At 42.2% G+C, this 20997-nt stretch overlaps 2 protein-coding genes across 2 annotated transcripts in view; both read right to left on the bottom strand.

The window, feature by feature from the left end:
• The window catches only part of FAM107A (family with sequence similarity 107 member A), an 81370-nt gene extending 67360 nt beyond the window's left edge, over window positions 1–14010 (bottom strand). The window contains exon 1 of the mRNA XM_060766463.2: window positions 13280–14010. Within this exon, the coding sequence (XP_060622446.1) occupies window positions 13280–13303 (24 nt within the window). The 5' untranslated portion in view covers window positions 13304–14010. The remainder of the gene's footprint in view (window positions 1–13279) is intronic.
• Window positions 14011–18580: 4570 nt separating this feature from the next.
• The window catches only part of FAM3D (FAM3 metabolism regulating signaling molecule D), a 39595-nt gene continuing 37178 nt past the window's right edge, over window positions 18581–20997 (bottom strand). The window contains exons 9-10 of the mRNA XM_060761017.2: window positions 19942–20068; window positions 18581–18682 (exon numbers count right to left, since the gene is read on the bottom strand). Of these exons, the coding sequence (XP_060617000.2) occupies window positions 18593–18682; window positions 19942–20068 (217 nt within the window). The 3' untranslated portion in view covers window positions 18581–18592. The remainder of the gene's footprint in view (window positions 18683–19941; window positions 20069–20997) is intronic.

The following is a 20997-nucleotide window of genomic DNA, read 5'->3' on the forward strand; positions in this document are numbered from 1 at the left end:
TTGGTAAGACCTGAGCAAAGCTGCTGCTGATAATTAACTTGGAGGTCTGTCATTCATATGGTCATCATAAATCAGTGGTCCCCAACCTTTTTTTTGACCAGGGACCACTTTGACCAGGGGCCACTTTCCAACATTAGTACCAAAGGGGTTACTAATCAGTTTTTGCTCAACTTTGGGTTTGGTTTGGTTATTTGATGTGCTGATTCAGAAAATTGCATTAGGTAGACCACATCAGCTCTAGTTTCTGATACAGAACACATGCCATCCAGTAGTCACCATCTGCTTGCCCACAGAAAACCATACTTAATAAGCTTCAGCACTATAAGAAGGTTTCATAAGACCAGTTGCTATTGTTGCAACAGTGAGGCCATGGACCATATTTGAGTTCTTGTGGACCACTGGTGGTCCACAGATCACAGGTTGGGATGTTGCTGTTGTTTATTTGTTCAGTTGCTTCTGACTCTTCATGACCTCATGGACTAGCCCATGCCAGAGCTCCCTGTCGGTTGTCACCACCCCCAGCTCCTTCAGAGTCAAGCCAGCCACTTCAAGGATGCAATCCATCCATCTTGCCCTTGGGGGCCCCCTCTTCCTATATCAAAGTCAGCTTGATGGCAGTTACTAAAGTTGGAAAACTTAACCATTCCTTGCTTTATATTGGTGGCTCTGGATCCAGAAAACTGCAATAATATTTCAGAATCATGGCTTCATTACTCAGTTATTGCAGTTGGATACTACTTTAACTGCCATGGCTTCATTCTATCCATTCTTAGAGTTTACAATTTGGTGAGGGAATGATAATTCTTTGCTATTGCATTTTAGTGCTGTAGTTGAGAGAGTTCATTGTGTGATTTGAATGTTGGATTACAACTCTGTAGACCAAGGTTCTACAGCTGTCAACTCAGCCATGGAAACCTAGTGGATGATCTTGAGAGGGTCATGTACATTTAGCCTCAAAAAATCCTGTGATAGGTTTGTCTCCCTTGGTCACCATAAGTTGGAAGGACTTGAAAGTACAGAGCAACACATTCAGAAGTGGTGAGATATTTAGATGTCTAGCAGAGAAGTTTAAATACCTTAACAAACTATGAATCCTTACACAATAAAACTATTCTTTATAAACAAACAAACAAACAATGAATCCTAGGAGTCGCTATTCTTAAAGCGGAATCAACCAGATTTACTTGTCTTGTGCTGATAGAGCTTAGTTTTTACAATATTGTTTTCATATCTTCTTTTTTCAACTGCAGTCCTCTGTGTCATTTCCCCCCCAAGCACTCCAGGAAAATGAAGGATAATACTAAAGGTGGAGCAGAGTCTGGTGGTGAATTAGTAGAAATCATGGGATAATGATAAGGACCTTGATTCTGTGAGTTGTAGTCCTAAAGGGTAAACATTTCCAAGTGTTGGTTTTCCCTTCATTCTCTCCAGCATTTCGTATCCAGTGCTCCCAACGCTTTGATGAGCGTTCCACTCTGAATGTTTCCTGTCTTCTGTAATTAGGATTCTAGAGAAAAGAACAAAATGGAGCTCTCCCTCTGGCTGGCAGCAACTATGGGAATGGGCCCCTTCATGGCCTAATAAGTCTGGGCAGCTGCCCAACTTGCCCAGCTGCTGGTGCCGGCCCCTACCTGTTGCTATGCCACAGAAATAATAATATTTTCATCTTGTCAACTGCTCAGCAGGAACCAAAATGATCCACAGAAGCTGGAAATCAATGGTGAGCCCCACCTGCATCCCATTCCACTTTCTCTTCAATTGCCAGACCTCTTTGCCTTCCAGAATATATCAAGTGAAAGAAGGGCAACTGAATGGCCGTTTCTTTGAGCGATGGCATCTCTTCCCTTTCTCTTTATAGCTGTGTTGCCCCAGGTCCTAAAATGCTGGCAGAAACACATGACCAAGCTGTTTAAATGGCTGGCATTACATGCTAATCCCCTGGAAACATTAAGGGTTCCCCTTTGCCTGCCGCTTTGAATAAAAAAAGGCCTTTCCCTTTAGAGCTATAAAGCTGTCCTCTGTTTCACAGGCTGCAAACACTGCACTCTTGTCCTCTCTCTCACTCTCCAAAATAAGGAACATGCATATTTGTAGCTGAAACAACAGATTTCAGTTCTTAGATAAGGGTTTTATATACCTTTCAATGTTTCACCAATGAAAACTGGGACATATTTGGCAAAGCAACATGAGAGTGTGTTCAAGATGACAAAAATTATTGATGGAAAAGGACTGACAAGCTGGGAGAGGCTGTAACAGTTTGCTTTTGCCTGAACCAAGTGGATTTGATGGCAATGAACAGCAACACAAAATTGGGAAGGACAATATTCCCTCTCCTCCTTTCTTCTCTCATCTTCTGAGTCAATGGGGTGCAAACTAATTTTGCATGCTGAGTGCAGTTGATGGCAACTGGAGGAAGCTGAGAACAAAGGGGGCATTAGGAGAGGGAAACTGGGACATTTGGAGAGCAGTTGAAAAAGTGGGAAGACAAAAAAAATGATTAGACTGTCTCTGTCAAGTTGGAGAGTATGGTCTTCGTTTCCTTCTTTTCCTTCTCTCTTGGCTAATCCATCATCACTCTGGCTACTTCTGGTAGAGCAAGGTTGAATTGGTCATTGATTCCCACCAGACTGCACACTCTTCCTTTACACCAGGCATGGGCAAATTTAAGCTCTCCAGGTGTTTTGGACTCCAACTCCCACAGTTCCTAACAGCCTACCAAAGTTTTCCCATGCCTGCTTTATACATATATTTAGTTCCTTTAAGTAGTGCGTGTGTGTGTAATCACACATTTAATTAACCAGGATTGCACCTCACTTGCTCTTCATTTAACTGTGCTATCCATCCTCAATGGCCAAGATCTGATGTTACTTCACTATGGCATACATATCTTCAATTGTGCATACCCTGTACTGAATAGCAATGCATCACAATGAATGGGTATGGATGGTTCATATATATGTAGTGCATTCAAATTCATATGCTTCTTAGTGAATGTGATTGTGCTCAGGTGGCAGCCTGCTTCTGCCACTGTTAAGTAGATATGGCCGTTCTAGATGGTTTACAAAATTTGCTCTGCATGCAGGCTTGAAGCTTTTCTGGAAGCACATTTAGAAAGAGAGGCCAGTTTAAAGAGAAAAACAAGGTGGATTTACTGCACAGAGCAGTGTTTCTTTAGTTGCTAGGGACTTGCAATGTGCCTGAGACTATCAGCCACAGTGGTTTGCCACAATCGTTTTTTCTCTTCCTGGAAACTTATCAGGGTCTGGCAGCCAGTAGCTGAGGCACCAGCAATGGTCTAGGGACCATCACTGCCATTAGCACGGACATAGAACAACCGGTTCTGTGATTATCACATTTGTGTATGTGCACCTTCAAGGTGTCTGCTGACCTATGATGACTCCATAAATTCCATAGGGTTTTCTTGGGCTAGGAATTCCCAGAGGTGGGTTTGCCGGTTTCTTCCTCTGAAATATGGCCTTCAGCATCTGGTATTCATAGGGAAGTCCCCATTCATGTATTAACCAGGGCTGACTTGCTAAGCTTTGAAACGCAAAAGGATCTGTGCCTCTAAAACAGTGTTTCTCAAACTCTGCTCCTCCAGATATTTTGCACTTCAACTCCCACAATTCCTAATAGCTGCTAAGCTGGCTAGGATTTCTGTGAGTCCAAAACACCTGGAGGAGCAGAGTTTGAGAAACACTGCTCTAAGTATTTAGGCAGGAGCTGCAAAAAGCTTGAAGGGCATAGTTTGCTAAATGCTCCATTATAGTGAGCAAATAATAAGGGGAACATGTGTGGCATGTACCCTCCAGTCTCAGGTGGCGGGGTATTTTACAATAGTAGACTGGTCCACAGCAACGTGTGGCCGGGTACAGCTACTAGATCATAAAAACGTAACAATATAATTTGGATCTGGGAGGTCCTTCTCCACAGGTCCTGGGTTTGATTGATGAGAGGAAGTCAAATCTCTCCTTCTGTAACCATAGAATTGGAGAAGACCACCAGGACCATCCAGTGCAATCCTCTGTCAAGCAGAAACATACCGTCAGTGCACTCCCAACAGATGGTCATCCAGCCTTTGTTTTAAAAGCTCCTTAGAAGGAGACTCTACTTCACACTTTGAGCCAGTATATTCCACTCTTGAACAGTGCATACTATCAAGAAATTATTCCTAAAGTTAATAATAATAACAATAATAATAATAATCTTTATTTATATACTGCTCTATCTCCCAAAGGGGACATAGAGCGGTTTCTACATATGCAAAATAATACAAAAACATACAACATAAAACAAAAACATAGGTATAAACTGAAGCTTTTAAGCAGAGGCTGGATGGCCATCTGTCAGGGGTGATTTGAATGCAATATTCCTGCTTCTTGGCAGGGGGTTGGACTGGATGGCCCATGAGGTCTCTTCTAACACTTTGATTTTATGATTCTATGATTCTGTGTTAACACAGCATATACATTAAAATCAATTTAAAACCAGTTCTGCTCTCTTCTTCATGCAAGGTAAGCTGCCAAGGGCAAAGATTTCAATAAGGGGCCTGGACTATTTGGAATGGGCTGGGCCAAGGCTAGTGCAAGGAGAAGGGGAAAATGGGACTGGCTGAATGCTACAGTGCAAGGATCGCTCTCAGCAATGGCCCTACTAGTTTACTCGTAACCTCTTTTCCTAGTGTGTCTCTGGGGTAACAGAACACAAGCCGTATGACATCCTGTCACATATTTAAACATGGCTACCATATCCCCTCTTAACCTATTCTTTTCCAGGCTAAATATACTCAGCTCTCTAAGCTGTTCCTCATAGTCATGACTACCAGGACCACCCAGATAATCTAAAGACAGCAGTGTTTAATGCTCAAGGGATCTGTGAGAACGTGAAGCCATCTAAAAATGGTTTAACTCAACATTTTTCCAATGGTAAGTAGCACTGTAACCACTTTGAGTGATATATGGTGGTTTTGGTGTTGATGGGGAGAGGACTAATTTTCAAAGGTACGTGATACTCATTAGTAACAAAGCAATGCATTTTTAAAGTAATCAAAGAATTATTAATGGACAACTTCCATTAATAGCCTTTCCTCCACTTTAATTTTGCACTCAGGAAGATAATATAAACAAGGAAACAAGGGCAGAAAATGAACCTTTGCATGCTGTTTTGTGAAAAAGAGCCTCAAAATAAATTTCTCCTTATATGGACCTTCTTTATTCTCAACCCCCATCCCTCTCGTCCTCAGCCCCACTGGCTTGGCAGCCCCATAAAGGAAGACGATTGTTTCCGAATTGTGTGATCTTTTTTTATTCCTTGCCCAGCTAAAGGAGGGAAAATGGTCTCTGGAGCTCTTTTGGGAGTTGCCAGCATGTTGTAGGCAAGCTGGCAATGCTGTTGAAATTTCCATTCAAATGCCAACATCTTATTGATGCTCAGGCATTCAGAGGCATTGGATGCAGTGATGTGTAAGCCAAGGCTAGAATGGAAGAGCAGTGTGGGAAAGGGGCAGATCCTATGCTGGAGAAACACATAGGACATAGGATCTGTGTAGGGACTGATCAGCTTTGTATGTGATGTGTTCTTATATTTCCTCTAATACAAACTGACATGTTATTTGGGTGGAACTTCCCTAGACTGCTTTTTCCATGGAATGCTGTGGATTGTAGTCCATTAGAATAATAGAATCATAGAATCAAAGAGTTGGAAGAGACCTCACGGGCCATCCAGCCCAAACCCCTGCCAAGAAGCAGGAATATTGCATTCAAATCACCCCTGACAGATGGCCATCCAGCCTCTGTTTAAAAGCTTCCAAAGAAGGAGCCTCCACCACACTCCAAGGCAGAGAGTTCCAATGCTGAACGGCTCTCACAGTCAGGAAGTTCTTCCTCATGTTCAGATGGAATCTCCTTTCTTGTAGTTTGAAGCCATTGTTCTGCATCCTAGTCTCCAAGGAAGCAGAAAACAAGCTTGCTCCCTCCTCCCTGTGGCTTCCTCTCACATATTTATACATGGCTATCATACCTCCTCTCAGCCTTCTCTTCTTCAGGCTAAACATGCCCAGCTCCTTAAGCCACTCCTCATAGGGCTTGTTCTCTAGCCCCTTGATCATTTTAGTTGCCCTCCTCTGGACACATTCCAGTTTGTCAATATCTCTCTTGAATTGTGGTGCCCAGAACTGGACACAATATTCCAGGTGTGGTCTAACCAAAGCAGAATAGAGGGGTAGCATTACTTCCCTGGACCTAGACACTATGCTCCTATTGATGCAGGCCAAAATCCCATTGGCTTTTTTTGCCAGCACATCACATTGTTGGCTCACGAGGACTCCAAGATCTTTTTCACACGTACTGCTCTCGAGCCAGGCATCCCCCATTCTGTATCTTTGCATTTTGTTTTTCCTACCAAAGTGGAGTATCTTGCATTTGTCACTGTTGAACTTCATTTTGTTAGTTTTGGCCCATTTCTCTAATCTGTCAAGATCTGTCAGTCTGAGTCGGAGATAGGGCAGGTTACAAATAAATTATTATTATTATTATTATTATTATTATTATTATTATTATTATTTCTTTCTCATTTCTCAGGGAAAGACTGTCAAGCCAGTGCAAGTCTAAAGTTTTACACATATTTAAATAGAAGTGGCTTCTATTGAGTGCAATAATATATTCTTCTGAGAAGACATACTCAGGGTCACAGTGAAGTATGCACCTCAGGATCAAAACAGATTATATATTAAATGTGTCTCTGTGTTTTTTTTCTTTAAAAATAATAGCTAGATGTACTTGGATCAGGAATGGGACAGTATTGTTTGTTCCTGATGAAAATCCATCCCTCTTAGAGCTAAGTGCCAGTTCTACTATTAGGCAAAATAGCATAAGGAGACAACACAACTGTTGCTTGGAGGCAACACAACTGTTTGTTATGGATCCTGCCTTGCATTGTGCTACATGGGTATTAAATAAACATTCCGCTGCCAATGGAGTATCAGTGGGATAGTTTAAGGTTAAGGGTCCATTCACACAATTATACTACATGATTCCACTTTAACTGTCAGGGTTACATCTTATAGAATTTGGGGATTTGTACCTTGGGCAGAGATATTTAGAGTTCTTAGCTTAGAGATCTCCAATGCTTCACCCAACTACAAACCCCAGGATTTCATAAGATGGAACCATGGTAGATCAAGGAGAATCACATTGATATAACTGTACAGTTTGAAAGGGTCCTCATTTCTTAAGATTCCTGAAAGTGATATATTGGTACTCCTTCTGAGGAGAAGTTCTAAACGTAACGCCAGGTCAGTAACTGGGAAAGAGCTATATGATCCAGGGCATGATTTTGGACAAGCAAGCTGACCTTGCATGTAACTGAAACCAGATTAACTAAAGAGGTGCGTGTGTCAGCTTGACCCAATTATGCTCACCAGGTTTCTGGGTGAAACAGAAATCCAACCAAAGAACAAGAAGCAGTGCCCTAACTGATCTGGAATCCTTTTGGAGATTAAGATATGTGTGAACACCATATTACAATGTTATTCAGTGAATCTGGTACTAATCCTCCAATCTGCATTTACTAGGAAGCAGCCACTGCAATTGATGCGGTTTGTTCCCCATTGATCAGGAATCAGCTAACTCATAGTCCCATCTCTTCCCATGAGTAGCCTTTGGCATGATGGGCAGAAATAGGACCCTTGCCTCACTTTCACCTCCCACCAGAGATCACTCATATGTGTGATGGGACTGTTAGCCAGCTGCATCCATTTCAAAAAGGGAATGGACTCTTATCAATTGCAGCAGCTGCCTCCCAAAAAATTGGTGGATTTTCATGATACCTACATAGCCCCTAAATTTCCCACCCCTGTGTTGGCAATAACCAAATGATAATACAATTGTGATCAAAAAAGAAATTGGCACCACACCATCATCTGGCAGCTGAACCGGGTTAATGCAAGTTGATGCATTTCATGTGTACCTAAAGGTCCCATAAGTCCCTGAAAGGCAACAACACGAACAAAGAAATAAGTCACGAGACAATGGGATTAGGTCAGATCAGGAGGACGGCAATACTGAGCTAAGAAGCTTTACTCTAAAATAACTCTCTCAAGAAAAAAAACAAAAACAAAGGAGGGGTTGCACAAAAGGTAAGGTACCTGAAAGATATTTATTTTAACTGGGAGACTACAATTGGAAAAACCTTCCAGATGTGGTTGAATTGCTGCTGCAGTAGTAACAACAACAGTCGTCTGTGGCACAGTAAAAAAAAAAATCTAACAGATTAATTATGATGTAATCTTTAATGGAATAAGCTTATTATTCTGCAATAAAGCTGTGTTTGAGGTCCCACATGGCTCTTTGTGGAACTGGAGGTGCTATTTTTAGCATGGGACTGAAGAGCAGGAGCTTAGTTGAAGAGCATATCCATTGTACAAAGAAGGTAGTGTCTGCTGCAATTCCTGGTGTCTCCAGCTAAAAAGGATCAGATAGTAGGGCAGTAAATCCACTCCAAATTTTAATCTGAATTTAGATTGAGCTGTCCAAGGTACTGAACTACTCTAGGAATAAGGTTCAACATAGGATTGCTCCTTTAAAGCATGGAGTAAAAATGGGAACAGATTCATGGTGACATTTCATGGATACCACTAGCCACCATTGCCAGCTTGAGCACCTCTGGAGCCACTGCCAATAGAAAGAGACACCAGAACCATAAAACCATAGAATCACAGTTGGAGAGACCACATAGTCCATTGAGCCCTATCCCCTGCTATGCAGAAAACCACAACCAAAGTACTCCCAACAGATGGCTTGCTCTGCTACTCTCCAGAGCAGCAGAAAACAAGAGTGCTCCCTCTCCCTTAGGACAGCCTTTCAAATATTTAAACATAGCAATCATGTTTCCTCTCAAACTTCTATTCTTCAGGTTAAACATTCCCAGCTCTTTAAGTTGCTCCTCATAGTAACTGGCCATTATAGCTGGAGATGTTTTCCAAGAACCGGAGTCCTAAAAGTTATAATTGGTTCCACATCCTGATAATTGAGCACTCCTACTTTTGTATTCTTTTCCAAATTAAACAAACCAACAAACTTTCTAGGGCTGGTTCAAAACTATTCTGTATGGCAGCAAACAAAGAAAAAGCTGTGCTCTACTATGAATGGAGACATATTCACACAAGAAGCTTAGGGTTTTGAAAATGTATAATTTAGCTAAGAAATGGCCTCTCAACAAAATAGTAGGTTTTCTGGGCTGAGGACAATTTGCCTCTCTGTCAACTGTTTGTGCATTGTGTTCCCCTTCCAACAGATTCCAAACACAAAATTATACTGCCACAGCTAATTACTGCTGGGGGAGAGGAGTAGAAGTAGGAACCCAGGTACCTCCCAGCCAAGGGAAGAGAGAAGACATAGTGCTATAATTGTGTAGCATAAAAGAATGTCCTGCACTTGGTTGGTACCAAGTGTCAAGGCCAGATTTGCATGGCTCCAGCTGAAACAAGTATGGTTCTTCACCCCACCATTTTAGATGGAGGGACTGATGGTTTATTGACATTTGTCAGGAACCAGGTATGCACAATGTATTGTTGAAGGCTTTCATGGCCAGAATCACTAAGATTACTAAATCACTAAGATTACTAAATCACTAAGATTACTAAATTATCTAGAATGCTTCTAGAACATGGCCATATAGCCCGAAAAACCTACAACAACCCAACCATGTACGTGTTTGGGGAACCCTCTCATTGTCTTCTTCTTACCTGGACTCCTATCTTCTGAGCAATGGTACAGTCTTAAGTAGGTAAGTTTAGCATCAGCAGTCCTCTTAAGTGTAGGAATTTCAGGATATTATGGGAGAATGAGCAAATAATTTAGTAATCTTTTAGGCTATTTTATTAAAATGGGCAAATAAACACAAATATTCATGGGAGAGAAACATCCCGTCGTGGTTCTGGGACCAGGCTTTTGGACAGCAGGCATAAATAGCACTTTAGTTATGGAATTCTATTGGAATGATGATATAGCTGTTAATACGGGGTTTTTACTGTTTTAATTGTTTTTATTGTTTTATTGTTCTTAATGAATATTCTATTTATTGTTTAATTGTTATTATAATATTTTGTTATATGTAGTGGCATTGAATTGTTGCCAAATGTAAGCCGTCCTAGGTCTCCCTTTGGGGGTTGAGAAGGAATGGGGTAGAAATACTGGAAATAAATAAATAAATAAATAAAATTTGTGTGGGCACATAACCTCTCATTTTAACACACAGCCCATATAGACTTCCATTTGTAAAGAATTCTTCACATAATCCACTTTATCCTTACCAGGCATCTCTATACACCATTTCATGTTGTTATTGTTCATTCATTCAGTTGTTTCCTACTCTTTGTGACCTCATGGGCCAGTCCCTGCCAGAGCTCCCTGTCGGCCGTCACCACTCCCAGCTCCTTCAAGGTCAAGCCAGTCGCTCTGTTGTCTCTACTCTCCACTATTTTATCGAGATTGGACATTGCTCTCCTCCCAAGAGGTTGCAGTCTGCATCTGCAGTAATCTTTGCATCTAGAAATACAAAGTCTGTCACTGCCTCCACATTTTCTCCCTCTATTTCCCAGTTGTCAATCATTCCTGTTGCCATGATCTTGGTTTTTTTTTATATGTTTAGCTGCAACCCGGCTTTTGCGCTTTCTTCTTTCATCTTGATTAGAAGGCTCCTCCGCTCCTCCTCACTTTCGGCCATCAAAGTGGTGTCATCTGCATATCTAAGGTTGTTAATGTTTCTTCCAGCAATTTTCACCCCACACCATTTCATAGGGGAACATAAACATCTATATATTTATAGTCTATAATATAGCATATTAAGAAGAGAGCCCCCCGCCCTTACTAACATTGTATGGTTCACTGTCAACCAAGGATACCATAAAAGTTTTCAGAAACAGCTAGATTTCAATGTTTGTAGCGATGAAAAATTTTTTCTTCTCTGTATCTGGTCTCATCATCAGCAGCTTATTCTTATTGTCGTTTAACCATTTTCTCTTCTCTCTTTCATTTTGGGCTTGGTGACTACATGCTCAGAACCAGATGGCAGGTGCATATTGCTTGTATTCCTGTATTGCTAGATGTCCACATGGACATCTAGATTTTTTTAAGACCCCCTGATTTCCTCAAGGTACAGATTTCAGGGAGTGAAATTTCACAAAATTCATACAGAAATAGTCCTTAGGCAGAAACAGAATCTTGGACAAATTAAAAAAACCGTTGTCTCATAATTATGTGTTGTGTTCCCCCCACTGGAAGACTGGTTTTGTGCTATGGTAGATCAGACCTAAGACATTGCTGGGTGTTCTCTCTGTAGTTTGCTTGAGATTGCAAGTGGCAGTGCTACATGTTCTCTTCTTGCCTTTATCCCAGCTGATATGTGCAAGTCTGGAGCCTCAAAGGCATCAATACAAATACACCACCTGTGCTATAACTTGGGACTGGGAGGAAGATGGCAATAAATACTACCAATTCATGGAGATTGTAAAATGAGAGAACCTCCTCCTTCTCCACTCCTGAAGAACATTTGTTGTTGTTGTTTTTTTGCCAGGCTCACAAGAAGATTGTGACTCTGTACATCTCTCTCTCTCTGTGTACATGCAGATGCACACTTGAATATGCAGAATTCCCACAAGCACGGAAACCCCTGTTCGTTCACACTGGATTCAGGCTTCCTAACTGCCCATTTGTTTTTTCTCCTCAGGACCTGGGCCAGGGGATTGCATTGTGGGATGCCTGCCAAAGTCCACATCTTAGCAGGGGACCCATTGTTATGCTCTGAACTTTCCTGGTTCTGATCCTCTTTGATATTGCTGTCTCCTAGCCTGCTATATCCAAACAATGCAAGCAATGGCAGGAATGAGGAAGTGGAACAGCACTTGGACTTTCCTCTTGGTGCATATTGATTGACATCCTGTTAATGGCATATATCAGTGCAGCTTTCATGCAAACAAGTTCCTTTTTGGATGGGGCACATCCAAAAATGGACTTTACATGAAAACTGCCCTTGTCCTTCACCCCAAACCTCCCATTATCCACAGATGTTGCAGCTGCTCCATCTTGTTAGAGGGAAGAGAAGGCAAGAATGGAGGAGATTCAGACCACAAAGACCCAGATGTTCTGAGCTCCAAGAGGAAGGAAAACACAGATGCACTTCAATTGTGTAGGCATGCTCATTTCTTCCCTCCACCAAGCTGAGAGAAGCTGCTTCTTTGTAGTTTGAATAACAGCAGTATCATTAAAGAGTGGGAAGGGCCCTAACAAAAGATTCCTCCAGGCAGGAAGCAGCCAGGCTTTGCAACTGCAAGGTTATTCAATGCCAATCAAGCAGGCCAGTTGCAACATTCACACTTGTCTCAGGCAGACAAGAGTTTTTTCTCCCACCCTGAACATTCCACAGATATAGAAACCCCACTTGCCTAGTTTCCAATAAACCTCACAATCTCTGAGGATGCTTGCCATAGATGTGGGTGAAATGTCAGGAGAGAATGCTTCTGGAACATAGCCATACAGCTGGAAAACTCACAGAAACCCAGTGCTTCCATCCACAAAAGCCTTCGACAACACAAAGGTGACATACACAGAAAATATTTTGTCCCAGGCCCCTTCTGTCCCTCCAAAAATAGGGCTAGCACCAACTTGTCCTTTTTCAGAATGATCACTGTAAGTATCCACACAACAATAAATAATAAGAGCTTTCCCCCACTTTCTCATCCTTTTCACTTCAATAGAATTTTAAACTTCCACTATTAAATATATATAACACATTGAGCAATAAACAAGGATAGAGAAATATTCAAACATGATGACTGTGCATCTCAAGGTTGTTTTTTTTTTAGGAAGGTAGTTTGAGACCCTGACCCAAATTCAAAATTTTAATTGACCAAACTCAGAACAACTGATAAGATGAAAATCTTGGAAATCTACAATTCATAACATCACTTAGGAGTACATTACGTGTGCCACTTATGAATGAAGTATTTGTTAAGTGCACATTCACAGGAGCAGCCTTTACAAAACTGACCCCAAGGAGGGGCTGAACTCCAGCATTACTGCCTATGCAGTTGTTGTCAGTTTCAAGTCCATCCTGTTCCAGTCAAATGACTTTTGGAAACTTTTTCTTGCCTCCCCTACTCCACCAACATGACTAATCCATTCCAAAGACTGGACAGAAGGATGCTCCTTTGCCACATACGAGACCAGAATACTTGGAACCAAAGCTACTAGACTATAAACATACAGCATAAAGTCACCATTACCTTCTTCCCGTGAGTTGCTCCCATGATTTTAGGAGTTCAGAGTTGTCCCCTTGCAGCAGTTTTAAAGTCCTTGGTTTTGTAGTATATGTTTGTGTGGCAGAGAAAAAGAGGTTGCACTCTTAACAGGTCCTTATTATTCTGCCATGCTTTTCATGCCACTGTATGTGAACAGACACATCTTGCTTCCATTGCAGGAAAGGCCACCAACACGCAGCTTCATGCACTCCCATTTAGTTGCTGAGTAAGAGGGGCAGAAAAGCAACCACCAGATCTTCAAAGTCGTGATGATAAGCAAAAAAGTTTTCTTTTGGAAGGCATGTAAAGAATTCATTTTTTTTCACCCTTATACACCTAACAGCCAGCTTGTACACTGCCAAAGAATCGGCACAAAGGCAGCTTTCATGCTGCTGATGCCCAGCTTCTAAGCAGAGTTTCTCATTGTGAAAGCCTGTTGGAGATTAGAGTAATCAGACTTGACACAGCAAGATGTCACACAGAACGCAGAGCCGATCTGAGGGAAGAGTCCAACCTGCGCGGCACAATTGTGCCCCAACAGCGGGCGCAGCATGAGAGCTGGGCTCCTTCCTGGCATGGGGATTTGTGCCATCTTTTTTCCCCCAGCAGGCCCCCTGCAGCTCCACTTGTGCCTCACCTCAATGCAGCTTTGGTAAAAGAACTGGAGAAAGAAACACGGCTGAGAACTTGGGTTACTCCTGCTGACCAAACACGAGCCATGGCTTGGTTTATGAGATTAGACTGCCAAGAGATTTCTTAACAAACCCCCCACCCCAATTCTTTCTAATGCCTACAGAGAAGGAGCTTAAGCCATGGAGTTGTATAATGTGAAGGAAGCAAGCCATAGCCATGGAACAAAACAAGCCCAGTGGATGGATGCTAGCCTCTGTACTGTCTATGGTTTTATATATACTTCTTTTGCAGGGCGGTATTATGCACATAAAGTTAAGAAAAGTTATTTTCAGGTAAGCGGGTATAGTATTGCAGCCTACGAGATGCTTTGCACTGTCTGGTAATAAAAAGGTAAAGGTTTCCCCTGACACTAAGTCTAGTCATGTCTGACTCTGGGGAGTGGTGCTCATCTCAATTTCTAAGCCGAAGAGCCGGCATTGTCCGTAGACTCTGCCAAGGTCATGTGGTCAGCATGACTGCATGGAGTGCCTTTACCTTCCCGCAGAAGCGGTACCTATTGATCTACTGATATTGGCATTTTTCAAACTGCTAGGTTGGCAGAAGCTGAGCCTAACAGCAGGAGCTCATTTCGCTCCCTGGATTCGAACCTCCAACCTTTTGGCCATCAAGTTCAGCAGCTCAGCGGTTTAACCCTGATTGGCAGGGACGAGGGAAGGGCCTTCTTATTGGTGGCCCCTTGACTATGGAACTCCCTCCCCAAGGATATTAAATCATCCCCCTCCCTCTTGACTTTCTGAAAAAAGGTAAAAACTTGGCTCTTTGAGCAAGCTTTTGAGAATGCAGTGGAACAGATAACATGAAACTATGGATGATGAACATGGAATGGCCAGACGATGTTACTGGAGAATGGTTTTAACAAGATGACATTGGTGACTACACGTTTTAATGGTTTTTGTATATGTTTTATGTTGTTATGTTGACTGTTTTTAATCACACTTCTATGAATGCGTGGTATTGAATTGTGCCAATCAGTAAACTGCCTTGAGTCACCATATGGTTGTGAAAGGTGGGCAATAAATGTTGCAAATAAATACATAAGTAAATAACCTGCTGCGTTACCGGTGGCCTGATACCCGTGCATTTTGGCTGAACCTCAATCTGTTTCTACTTGTTGAAGTCTGGTAGACCCCTGTATCCATTTTTGCACACCTCCGAAAACGGGCGGATAGATAGTCATTTTTATTTAGCAGCCAAAAATATGGCTAGAACTGCCCCATTGGTGGAACACGGGGCAGCCTCTTTGTGCACTGTGTGCTCCCGAAAAATGGAGGAGGAGCCACCAAAGGCTGCCATGTGGTCCTGTTACAGACAGAAAACTATGATGGCTGGGCCCTTGTCGTTACAGCCATCAACCAAGCCGAAGAAGCTGAATTGGCTGAAGGAAAATGGCTAAAATGGACCCGCTTGCAAGCCTACCTGATAGTAGCTTATTGGAGTGGCATATGCTCTCCAACTGTCCCGATTTGACAGGAACAGTCTCGGTTAATACTCTGCTCTCCCACTTTTTCAGCTGCTTAAAAAATGTTCCAGGAACAGGCTGCATGGGCCATCTAGTCCAACCCATTTCCGTGCAGGAAAAGCACAATCAAAGCACCCCTGACAGATGGCTTATCAGCCTCTATTTAAAAGCCTCTCAAAGAGGAGCCTCCACCACACTCTGAGGCAGAGAGTTCCACTGTTGAGCATCTCTCACAGTCAGGAAGATCTTCCTAATGTTCACGTGGAATCTCCTTTCCTGTAATTTGTAATCTTAGTCTCCAGGGCAGCAGAAAACAAGCTTGCCCGTTCTTCCTTATGACATCCTTTCAATTTTTTAGACATGGCTATCATGTCTCTTCTCAACCTTCTTCTGCAGGCTAAACAGACACAGCTCTTTAAGTTCTTTCAAAACTCATGGATGTAGATCCTTTGGCCCTTGTTACTTGAATTCATTTAGAGGAGCCAGGTATTCCTGGACTAGTTCATTACCTTTTTTGGGTTGCATATCCTCTGTTATCTTGTCCACTCCACATTGCTCAGGCTGAACACTGATCTACCTTCCAGTATCTGATCCGAGATTATCTGCTTTTAATTGGATTATATGAGTCTACAATGCCATTTAATCCAGTTCAATGCAGTTAATCTGGGATCAGAAACTGGATTATATGGCAGTGTAGATGAAACTAGGAAAACCCTATGAAATTCATGGCCCCGCCATATGTTTACAGAGGATTTGAATGTAGAACACACATGGATTAAATCAAACAGGCTTAATTTTATTGAGTTTCTCCAGATCCTGTTTGGGTTTCTTCTCATCTTTGATTTGTATGAGGTTGCAAAGCTTTTTGTCTTCTTTATACTGAAATGTATAAGCATGACAAACACATTTGCCATAATTTCTACATTTATTTGAGTCATTTAGTTCAAAACTATGCACATTCCCTCATTATTAACACGTTTTTCATATACCTTCCCCCTGTTATTTATGTTTTAACCACCTGCACTTTTAAGCATGTACATTCTTGTGTGTACCCTGTATTTTTTCTCCAATAATGACAGACAGCCTAACATTCCCTCCCTCTTATTTCTTCCTAAGGAAAGATTTCCATCTGCTGGCTAGAAAAGAAAACTGTGGGTTGAATTATTGGCCCTGTACTGAAGTTTATATTTAGTATACAGCATAGCAGTGTTTTCCAGTGAACGTTCATCCTTCCGAAGTAACTATTTCCAGTTCCGAAATATAGCCTATGCCAACAAGACAAAAGTGTGCCAGCAGGAGCTTTGTCTGCTGTTGCTGTCACAATGAAAACCCACAAAAATGAACCTCTTTGATAGCTCAATCCTTTACTGAAAGTTATACTACATAATATTGTGTTTCGAAGGCTTTCATGGACAGAATCACCGGGTTGTGTTGTCGAAGGCTTTCATGGTTGGGATCACTCGGTTACCAAGCTGCATGGTCATGTTCCAGAAGCATTCTCTCCTGACATTTCGTCCACATCTATGGCAGGCTTCCGCAGAGGTTATGAAGTCTCTTGGAAACTAGGCAAGTGGGCTTTATATATATACCTGTTGAATGATGTCTAGGGTGGGAGAAAGAATTGTCTATTTGAGGCAAATGTGAATGTTGCAATTGGCCAGCTTGATCAACACTGAATAACCTTGCAGCTTTAAAGCCTGGCTGCTTCCTGCAGCCAGGCTTTCAACGGAAAAGAGGAAACCATGAACATGAACAAAACCTGGCTACCAGTATTAAAAAAAACCCAAACTTAGGACAGTAAATAAAGAACAACACTAAGAAAACTGGGGAATTCCAGACAAGAAACAATCAGGGCCAGGTATCACCTCTCAACCAAGGTTTCCCCCAGGCAGGAATCAGCCAGGCTGTGAAGGCCATTCAGTGCTGATTAGGTGGCCAATCACAACATTAAAACTTGCCTCAAATAGACAAGAGTTCTTTCGCCCATTCTGGACATTATTCCACAGATATATAAACCCCATTTGCCTAGTTTCCAACAGACCTCACAACCTCTGAGGATGCCTGCAATAGATATGGGTTTTGGAGATTTTTTTTTTAAAAAAATCTTTATTTTGTTGGGAGCTAACATTGTTGTTGGGTTGGGTTGGACTGGGACCTTGGAAGAGCTGGTCCAAATTCTTGCTAGGCCATGATAAACTTGGGTGAGTCACATTCTTTCATCTTCAGAGGAAGGCAAAAGCAATTTCCCTCTCAACGAATCTATCCAGGAAAGGCCCATGGTAAGTTCGCCTTGGGGTTGCCATAAGTCCAGGCATGTAGCCGGGGGGGGGGGGGGGGGGGGGCTCGGGGGGCTTCAGCCCCCCCCGAAATTCTCATGGTGGTTCGCGAAAAGGCCTTACTGGTGCATTATTTAAACTGTTATGTTTATTAATATCATGATTTGATCACCATTCTCAATATATCCCATATGTATGGGGGTATTGGGGTAATAATACAAAAGGTTTGCTAGGCTAGACCCTCTTTCACTCAGACTCAGCCCCCCCCCCCGAAACTCAGCCCCCCCCGAAACCCCCCCTGAAAATTTTTTAGCCCCCCCCCGAAACGAAATCCTGGCTACGGGCCTGCATAAGTCAGAAGTGTTTTGAAGGCAAGCAAGCAGGCATCAGCAACAACCTATTTGTTTCTTCTTATGTTTATAAAGCTTTTAAAAAGCAGACTGAAAAATAGAACATTTTAAAAATATCTAAAGAAAGATAAATTAATACAAAATAAGATAAGACCCAACTTCTCTTAAGCTAGAAACATAACAAAAGCACAAGAGGAAGTGAAAGGGGGGAAACCTCCAAATCGAAATCTAACACTTGAACTGTGTGGGCAAAAAGAGAAGGCTGGAATTCATAGTTGTGCTTATTTCATGACTCTGGGTTACACATATCATCTCCGTACATTGAATAACATAGGAAGCATGTAGGAATTGTAAAAGTCCCCAGTCCTGGTTTACCAAGCAGCAGCAGCTACAAGCATTGAGGGTCTGTTGCCCTGTCGGTTGAGATACAGCAGGCTGTTGTTTCCTGGCTCTGATTCAGGCAGAGTGACAAAAAGTCCCATTAGTGATGACCATAGGTTGATCTGAATTTGTCTCTTTGCTACTCCAGCTTCTTAGGGACACAGCCCTCCATTTCTAGAACTTCAGGCCAGCCATCATATTTGTTTGTCTCTTTGTCGTTTTTCAAGTACTGTGAAAGTAAAACAACAAATACAGTCAATTGTGTAGTATAGTTCTTATTTCTACTTCTTGCATTTTATTGCCTACAGCTGGGCATAATGCATGTAAGAATGAGCCTGATACTGAGTCAGGCCATTGACCCATACAGTCCTTGAGGTTTTCTCCTAGCAGTGAAATTTATCTGCCCTATCCTTTGTCAGACAGAGGATCTTTTATGCTTTCTGTTCACTGAGTTAATTCTTGTTTGATTGTTAGAAGTTATACTGAGTTTATTTCACTCTATGTTTTGTTTTGATTGTCTATTTGGTTTTGGCATTGAAGATTTGCCATTCTGTAATTCCTGTAAACTGCCCTGAGTCCCTTTGGGGAGAGGGGCAGGTTATAAATGATTTTGTTAAAATTATTATTGTATTATCTGAATATCATGTTGCAAGTCCCTTCTGGTGTGAGAGAATCAGTCTACAAAGACGTTGCCCAGGGGATGCCCGGATGTGTTGCAATCCTGCAAGAAGGCTTCTCTCATGTCACTAGTAGCAGCCAATAATGAAAGGACTGAGGCATTGATATCTCCAGCCTATCCCCTGTTCAGATATCAGTCAGCAAGTCAATGCCTTAAATCAAGAAATAGTTTTCTAAGATCTACAGAGATATTAGCAGGAACACCTCAGCAAGTGAGAGTCCAAAAGTGGCAGACTAAAACCTGGACCTTCAAGCCATGGCTGATACCAAATGAGAGACTCCCTCCTGGGCACACAGAAGACTGGGCAACTTGGAAGGCGCTGAACAGACTGTGCTCTGGCACCATGAGATGCAGAGCCAACTTAAGAAATGTGGGGTCCATGAAATGTGAGTGTGGCGAAAAGCAAAGTGGGGTCCATGACATGCGAGTGTGGTGAGGAGCAAACCACAGACCACCTTTTACAATGCAGCCTGAGCCCTGCCACATGCACAACGGAGGACCTCTTATAGCAACACCAGAGGCACTCCAAGTGGCCAGCTTCTAGTCAAAGGACATTTAGCATAATGCCAATTTTTTAAACTTTGTGTTTTTTTAAAATACATTACAAATATACCCTAGGTTCACTTCTGATACGATAAATAAAAATCTGGATATCAGGATAATGCTGCCCACCCAGCAGCATTGTCAAGGAAGGAAGGAAGGAAAAAGGAAAGGAAAGGAAAGGAAAGGAAAGGAAAGGAAAGGAAAAGGGGAAGGGCAGGGCATACAAGTATCACTTGGATTTATGGCTACAGTTAACAAGAAGGTACCTGTTCAAATGGGCTTTTGTTTTTGAGTCCTTTTCCGCCAAGAAATATCCAGTTGTCTCGAAATCCCAGCTTGTAAGCGTAACTGCTTCCTAGTTCAGTCAGCATCTTTCTCGCTTCATCAGTCATCCTGAGGGGGGAAAATCTTGTTTTTTTCTTTACAGCTTTTCTACACAGACCCACAAGTCCCATTCCAATCAGCTATGCAAAAGTGTCAAGTACCAAAGACTATTCAAAATGAAACATTAGTAATTCATGGAAGCTCACAGCAGTAGAAATATAAATCACTCAGCTGACTTCAGATCTCCTAAGAACGAGGACTTGATCCATCTTTAGAAAGACAGCAGGAATGAAGGACTAAATAACTTAAGACTAGAATAGAGAAGTCTGCAGATGCAGAAGTAGGTCTCTTATCTCAGATTTCTTCTTTGCGCCCTATTGTGAATGGTAATTCCTTTCCCTTTGCTAACTGCAGTTAGCAAAGGGGAAAAATCCTGCAAATATCTTGGGAAGACAGGCGGACAAGTGTCAGTGTGCTGGAAGAAGTAAAGACCACCAGCATTAAAGTCATGCTCCTACACCATCAACTCTGCTGGACTGGCCACATTGTCCAAATGCCCGATCACTATCTCCTAAAGCAGTTACTATACTCCGAACTCAAAAACAGGAAACATAATGTTGGTGGACAGGAAAAGAGATTTAAAGATGGGCTCAAAGCCAACCTTAAAAACTGTGGCATAGACACTGAGAACTGGGAAGCCCTGGCCCTTGAGTGTTCTAATTCAAGGTCAGCTGTGACCAGCAGTGCTGCAGAATTCGAAGTGGTATGAATGGAGAGCAAAAAGGAGAAATTTGCCAATAGGAAGGTGCATCAAGCCAACCCTAATCAGGACTGCCTTCCACATGGAAACCAATGTCCTCACTGCAGGAGAATATGCGGATCAGGGATAGGGCTCCACAGCCACCTACAAACCCACTGCCAAGACACTCCATTTGGAGGACATCATTCTCGAGCTACAAGAGATCGTCTAAGTAAGTAAGTCAGTATGTTTGTGTGCT

This window comes from Anolis sagrei, chromosome 2 (assembly GCF_037176765.1).
Source record: "Anolis sagrei isolate rAnoSag1 chromosome 2, rAnoSag1.mat, whole genome shotgun sequence".
NCBI classification, from domain to species: Eukaryota; Metazoa; Chordata; class Lepidosauria; order Squamata; family Dactyloidae; genus Anolis; species Anolis sagrei.